General features: G+C 45.7%; 1 protein-coding gene across 1 annotated transcript; it reads right to left on the minus strand.

Moving 5' to 3' along the window:
- Positions 1-6,097: 6,097 nt before the first annotated feature.
- Positions 6,098-7,647, minus strand: LOC137826938 (uncharacterized). Its single transcript, XM_068633099.1, has one exon. It carries the CDS (start codon positions 7,538-7,540, stop codon positions 6,794-6,796), a length of 747 nt encoding a protein of 248 aa, XP_068489200.1. The 5' UTR covers positions 7,541-7,647; the 3' UTR covers positions 6,098-6,793.
- Positions 7,648-7,854: the final 207 nt, after the last annotated feature.

Here is a 7,854-nt window from a genome sequence, read left to right on the forward strand (position 1 = left end):
GCGAGGAAGAGCGAAAAGTCCTCAGTGTTTCTGGGGGCGAGGAGATGTAACCCCTGGGGCAATGTAAAGGCACCAGTGAAAAGTCCTCAGTGTTTCTGGGGGCGAGGAGATGTAACCCCTGGGGCAATGTAGAGGCACCAGTGAAAAGTCCTCAGTGTTTCTGGGGGCGAGAAGATGTAACCCCCGGGGCAATGTAGAGGCAAGTAAAAGACCTTCTCGCCTATGAGTGAGTTCAGGCGAGCTAAAGACCTTCTCGCCGATGAGCGAGTTCAGGCAAGGTAAAATCCTTCTCGTCTCGAACGAGTTCAGGTATGGTGTTAAGGGTGGACGAAGTTTGGAAGGTGGTTGAGGTAGGTTCGAAGAGAACGCCTAGCCACCCGGTCTTTTGTTCTGAAGTTCAGGAAGGTAGAGAAGGATCCGAAAGGCGCCTCTACCCCCAGATAAAAGAACAATGGCCAAGGCATGAAGCCAGAAAGGAGCTGATATTGCCAAGAGTCTTTGGCGACCAGGAAAAGTTCAAACAGTGGCGAGAAAGTTAAAGACCCGTTTTGATGAAGCAGATCGGGTGAAGAAATGTTTTAAGCCAGTGGTTGAGTTAAAGTTCGTTGCTTGAAGAGTGATTTCGCGCTAAGGTTAATTACCTTAGGATTACAAGTTGTTAATGTGATTATTATTCGAAGTTGAAATGGTTCGAAACAGTTAAGTACAAGATCGTGCCTACGAAATTACTAAGTCATTTCTCTGAAGTAAATTGCGCAAGGGAAGTTGAAGCAGGCCAAGAAGTTACAGGAAGAAATACAAAGGCAATTTCATTAAGTAAATATCAGTTCGGGGTACGTAAACAGAGAAAGAAGAAAGTTCATTACAAAATACGAAGAAAAAGCATAAAGGCGGTGGATGAGGGGAAATTGATCAGTCTTCGACGGGAACCACCTTCCCATCCACCACCTCGTTGTTTAGGGACACCATGCTGAGATCCAGATCGGGGAACAAGCATGCAAACTGTTCCCGTGCAGCCTCGAATCCAGCAGCCAGAATTTGGGCAGAACTCAGATTAAGTTCTTCAATCTGTTTCTGGAGTTCTTCAGTTTGTTCCTTCAGCCCCTTATTCTGCTGCTCCAGCTCTTCGACTTGCTTCTTGAGTTTTTCGTTGGTTTCTTGAGCCTGGAGAAGGTCTTCAGCAACCTTCTTGGATTCTGCTTGCACTTGGCCCAATTCAGCAGCGATCTTCCCCTTCTCTTTGTTGGCCTCGGCAAGCTCAGCCATGGCGTCGTCCCTCGCCTTTTCCACCTTTCCCAGGAAGATCTCCCAATCAGCGGACCTCTGCTCCAGTTTCTTCACCTTGGCGGTGTCAGTTTTTATTAGGGCCTCTAAGTCAGCCACCTTAACGCGATAAGGCACAATCTTGCTTTCCAGCTCAATCTTCTCTTGAGCCATAAGCTGCACCTTATGGCGAAGATTGGTGGCCTCCTTGCGCGCCAACCGGAGCTCGGTGCTCATCGCATCTTCTACTCGGGAGTGTTCAATCTCCGCGAGTGTCAGATTGAAGGACAACTTCTCCACCTCAACCCTCATAGTGCTATTCTCAGTTCGAAGGTTGAAGAGGTCGTCCTAGAGCTTCCTGGTGGAGCTCTCCACAGCTCTAGTTATAATGGTGGGGAAGTCTTCTGCCATCATCTTCAGTTTAGCAGAAAAAGGCTCCCACATCCTTGTGACCTCGAGAGAGAGGCTTGCTGGTGGAGGCACCTGGTGGGCCTGTTGTTGTCTCTCGCCGCCACCTTCTTTAGTTGGTTGTTCAGCAAGTGCTTCTTGGCGAGGTGGCGACGTCAGGGACTCAGTAATTAAGATTGGAGAGTCATGAGCAACTTCATCCCCGATTGGAGCAACGTCTGCGGCTGAGGCATTTGAAGGAGGACCCCCTCCAGCTTATACATACGGCATGGAGGCACTCGGGGGGTCCTCCATGAAGTTTGGCTCGGGGGCCTCAACCGCAGGTGGCGCAGTTGCCAGTGGAATTGCTTGGACTGGTGAGGCAGGAGCTGGCGGAGGAAGCAATATTGGAGGTGGAGCAGGCGTGGATGGAGGTGTTGATGTTGGAAGAGGGGGTGGGGCAGGTGGTGAAGAAGGTGCCACCCTCTTCCTCTTCGTAACAAGGCCATCCTCAGTGACCTCGTCGTCTTCCTCCTCCTCCTCGTGGACTACTTGGGGAGTTTTCCTCTTGGGTCTTTTGAGGACAAGTTTCTTGCGTTGAGCGGCGGGTTGGACATCGGAAGGAGCTGGGCCCTTGGGTGGCGATCGGCCCTGTGCGGCGGCGATCTCCACCACAGAATTTGGCACTGTTTGGGAACCCGTTGCCAACCCGTGGGTTCGGGCGAGCGCCCTTAATTCAGCAAGCTTGCCCTGGCCCAACATATTATCTGCATAGAGCAAAAATGCAAGGGTTAGTTCAGAGGGAAAATGAATGCATAAGGCAATATGCAGCAAAGCAGATAAAGGGTGCAGAAAAATAAAACCAAAGTCTCGCGCACAACGCACAAGACGCCCAGAAACAGTTAACAGGAGTAAGTATTAGAACAAGAATTTAAACGTTCTAACCTATTCGAATTTCGAGTTGGTCCTCGAAGAACTCGAAGCAGATAAGTGTGGTGGTGAGGAAGGTGATGTTGGCGTCTGCCACACTCTTCCGGAAAAAACAGAGATCTCTGTCCAAAGCGCCCATGCTATCAGGACTTCTGGGTCTCCTGAAGCAGCTTTTGGACTCTTTGTTCCCCTTGTTTACCCAGTACAAGGGGAAACCGTCGAGCAACGACACATCTTTGTCATTGGGACGCACCTGGACGAATTTGCCCTTCCAGTCTTTATAGGATTGCTGGAAGATGGAGAGGATCGACCTCCCAGCGATCCCGTTCAAGCTTACCCACAGGCGGTCTCCTGGGTGCTTGGCTTCGAAGAGAAATAGGAAGACATCCACCGATGCTGGCAACCCCAGGTGGTCGCACATGACTTGGAATGCTCGCACGAACGCCCAGCTGTTGGGATGAAGCTAGGCGGCGGCGATGTTGACCTCGGTGAGAAGCTCCCTCTCAAAGCGAGTGAATGGAAACCTGAGTTTCACCTTCTTGAATAGGGTTGTGTAGACGAAACAGAAGGCTCCACCGGTGTTTGCCTTGTCGTCAGCACAAACTGGCAGGCCAGGGGGGCAAGGTAGCACTGTCATCTTCTCATCGTGCTCCTTGTGGAATGATTGGTGAGGCTCATCCCCCTTCGTCAATCGCAGAACTGCCCCAGCAGTGTTCACAGAAGATGTTTCCCCCAACAGGGTCGAGTTGGCCCAGGGGTATAGTTTTTTGAAGTCTGGTGGGGGGACGGAGGCTCCTCCGGTGACAGGCGGAGTAGCCTGGGCCAGGTTGGGGCGGGAAGGTGCAGGCCTCTCAGCCTGAGAAGACGAAGCGCCACGTACTCGCGGTGGGTCGTGTGCTTGTGAAGAGGGGTTTCGTGATGAAGGAGGAGGATTTGGGGTGATCTTTGAGCGAGTCATTGTTGAAGCTGCAAAGGAAGAAGAAAAGGAAAAATGATCAGGGTTCACAGAGGCTGACTCGATCATGGAAGAAAGGTGAAAAACGAACGAACGTAGGTTCGTTGAGACCTTGACAGAGCCCTAAGTTACGAAGAAGGAGAAATCGCAAAAACAACCCACAACGTATGCACCAAACAGTTAAAAGATGATGCGAATCGGTTAAAATGCAGGAAAAACCAGCAGAAGAAGGAAAGGAAGTACCTTTTTATAATCAGGAAGGCGATGAAGAATGTTGGTGATTCAGAATGTTGAAGAACGCTGAAAGCTTTTTTGCATAAGAGAGTTGGAGCGTTTGAGGATACGAAGAAAAGTGATGGAACAGTGGAGTGAAAATGGGTTTAAGGGTTTTTCGAAATGGGTTTGGGAAGCGCAAACGTTAACTGAAGGTAACCGTTGATGAAGCCACGTGTCGAACGATGGAGAATGTTTGGTGGAGCGTCAGAGGAGCAGAAAGTGCAACCGCTTGGAATTCTGCGCCAGTGCCACGTAGATGACGTGACTCTTTTAGTCTTTTCGCTACACAAGTCTTCGCTTAAGACTGGGGGGCTTGTGTACCGCCCTGGCAGTCGGAAGTGATGACGTGGCATCCAGCTACGGTATGGGCGTGTTGACAAGGCGCCAGGTTGACAGAAGAGGAGGAAGTCGGGGGGCTCGTGAAGTCGCCAGTTATTAAGTTGGCGTGTTCCGATCTCCAGCATACCAGAACCGGCGATCACCGGGTTAAAGATGAAGTCGCCAGATGTAAACTCAGGCGACCAAATGATTGGAGATCGCCAGAGCAAGCACATCGCCAGAGATGAAGGTGGTGCAGATTATGAAGGCGGCCGGCGAGACCACAGGGAAGGTGTACGAAGGCACCCTAACTCGCCAGTTCCAGTAGAGATCGCACTCCCAAGTTAGCTATGCACTGGGCAGTACCATGCATAAGTAACTTAGCCAAAAAGAGAGTCAGAAGCAGCGCCTAAGTCAAGGAGGCTCCGGATGATGGCACGTGTACGACTGGATGCGAGCCACGTGTCCAAGTCTGTAACTGCCAGGAGAGAGAAAGTAACCAGGTATTTAAGGGTTCCCCAACAAACTTTTGAGGTACGCACGTTCAGATTATACTCTTTACGCTTGCGGGTTCTTGAGCATACTGTGAGAGAGAACATTGCACGGTTCCTTGAGAGTTCTAGAGTGTTCTTGCTCTTAGTATTTGGTGGTTCGGTCACTGACTTGGGCGTTGGAGTGCGATCGGCCGCAGCGGCGCCACTCTGTTCTTTTGCAGGTTCTTGAGGTGGATCTTGAAGAAGGACGGAGGCTTGAAGCGGTGCACACGTCGATCCTTTGACGAGGCAGGTTCCAACGTTCTGGTCAACAGGCAGGATCATATTTCATCTCACACATTTGCCGAGGGTCGAACACCCCCAGACTCAATCCAAACACGATAATTCTATTCTAAAAGTAACAATAACTAACATAACATAAAACTTTTATTAAAATGTAATTAACAACTAACTAAATATATAATATAAATTTAAGAAAATACAAATTATATAATACAAATTTATATATAATAATATATAAATTAATTGTTTCCGTAACTAATTTATTAAATTATATATAAATTATAATAAAAAAAAATTCAAAATACACACAAATATATAAATTATTAGTTATTAGTTATAAATTCCAAGTTGTATTAGTTATTAATTAAATATATATTATAATACAGAAAAATAAAAATTCAAAATATTAAATAAAAATTCAAAATATTAAATATAAATTCAAAATATTAAATAAATATTAAATACAACACCAACCTTTCCGTCGTGAACAAGCTTGATGGTGATCGGAGTGGCAGAGGCACAAGACAAAGGCGAAGGCGGCGGCGGAAGCTGTGGCGGTGGTGGAGCAGGAAAACACCAGCGAACACCAATGGAACAGTAACCTAAATGCCACAAACGAAGTTAGGAAACGAAAATGACAATGCCAACGAAGTGAATAATGAATGATGCGAAAACGAAAACGAAAACGAATGAGTGAAACTGAAACTTACAAAATGCAGAGAGAAGAAACTGAACTGAGCGCAAAACGTTGAAACGAAGAGCGGAGAAGAGGAAAGTGAAAGTGAAACTAGTGGCGTGCTTCAATTTTTTAGGGTAAAATTGTTTTACAAATGCGGTTCTAGAGTAAGACCGCATTTGTAAATCAATTCAAATGATTTACAAATGCGGTCTTTAATATGACCGCATTTGTAAATCAATGTGAAATTAATTACAAATGCGGTCATAGTAAAGACCGCATTTGTAAATCATTCTGAATTGATTTACAAATGCGGTCATAGTAAAGGCCGCATTTGTATATCATTTGAATTGATTTACAAATGCGGTCTTACTCTAGAACCGCATTTGTAAAACAATTTAATTTCAAAAATGCCACCGCGTGCGTTTTTTACAAATGCGTTTAAGCGCAAAGCCGCACTAAATAAAGGGTCGTTGTTTTCATATTTTGTACTAGTGAATTTCTCTAAGGACATTAATTGTGTAACTTTCCTTTCAATAAAACATTCAAAAATTAAACTTTAAAAGGAACTAAACTATTTTTCCTGAGAAAATACTTTGGATGTTAGATTCCCTGTACATGATACAGAAAATCATGTATGTTCTACGTATATAAAATTCAGGCATATAAACCCTAGGTTTAAGAGATAGATGCATCGATACTATGACCATATCTTTCTAAACATTGGGCACCATATCTCTTCCAGAATTGAAGGGGAAAGAATAGCAATTTGACCGTCCTGATACTTTTATAATGGATCTCTCTCCTACAATTTTTGTGCCAATAAACTCTATGATCGATTATTCCTTTCATTTCATAGACTTGAGTTTCGTCTTTTCTTGTTATCAATGATGATTTCTCTACCAACCCTTTCCTTTAGAAAGAAAAAAGTATTTGCTTTCTTGGCCCACCTTGGTGCCGACGACCCCTATTTGAAGTCAACAGACACTTCGAATCCATACGCCCTCCGCCGCTTCTTCAACATAGATCGTTTAATAATAAAACACTATCGATTCATTTCACCCTTTTTACATGAATCATGATTAGCTGCGATGTTAAATAAAAATGCCAAGAGCGAAAACAAAGACCAAACTTAATCTAATCTAACTTCTCCAATCACTGTGTTTCTTGTTTTTTTTCAGAATCAGAAAATAGTTTCATCCAACAAAGTCTTCAGAACGAAGGAAATGTCTTGCCAAAACGTCTTGTGCAGAACCCAACCAAGTCAGGCTTATACGGCAAAAATGACTTTTTCTTATCAATCATTCTCAATTCTCTGTTCTTAACATATAAAGCCTCGTGCGCTGTCACCGCCGCGTTTTTCTTGTTAGCCAAACCATTGTTGCCTTTCTGTTTTCCGCCGACCTCTATGCTCCACCGCTCGTTCACTCTTTTCTTCTCCGACGCCGCCGTCAGGAACAGAAACGACTCCTTTCCCTCGCTATTGCTCCGGCGAAGCAAATCAAGAAGCTTCCACTTCTTTGACGACGACCCCGTCGAATTGCTCTTCTTGCATTTTCTCGGCGAATTCGGCGTCCACACACAGTAAGTCTCCGCCGGAACCCCCTCCAATTCATCCGCCTCCGAGGACGACTCCGACGGTGGCGCCGTTAATGGATCGTGGCCGCCCCGGCAAAGATCCTCTCCGGTGATAGGGAACCGGAGGATCGCCGAGCCGGCATCGCGTCCACTGGCGATGGTGCTCCCGTGGCTACTCGGAATCTTGCCGTTGAAAATGGGGAAACACGCGTCGTCGAAACAGGCTTCGTCTCGAAACGCGGCAAACTCGAAACTCGTGTCGTCGTTTAGAGTCCTGTTGTGATCTTGATTATCGATAACGGCGAGTTGAACGGTGGAGTAGTAGTTGAAGCTAGGACACGTCATCGAATCTAAATACTCCTTGTGTTGTTCTTTCTGCATTTTTTGAATTCGGAGCACAACTCAAAAACGTTGCTCTTTGAAATGGCTTTTCGTGCAGACTGAGACTGATGGCGGAAAGCCGTGGACTTTATGTGTATTTATAGGATGGAGAAGGAACGTGGAAAACAACTAGGAGAAGAAATCCGGGAAGTTCGTAAGGTATTATAATAATCATTTCAAGAATACCAAGTTTAAATATTTAAAATACGTCAGGAATGATGTAAATTTAATTGCTGTTACATGCAAAAACTGCATTCTGATACTAACTATTAATTATGATTTATTATGAATATTTTGGAAAAAAATAAACTAGT

Source organism: Phaseolus vulgaris, chromosome 8 (genome assembly GCF_000499845.2).
Source record: "Phaseolus vulgaris cultivar G19833 chromosome 8, P. vulgaris v2.0, whole genome shotgun sequence".
In the NCBI taxonomy this organism is placed as follows: Eukaryota; Viridiplantae; Streptophyta; class Magnoliopsida; order Fabales; family Fabaceae; genus Phaseolus; species Phaseolus vulgaris.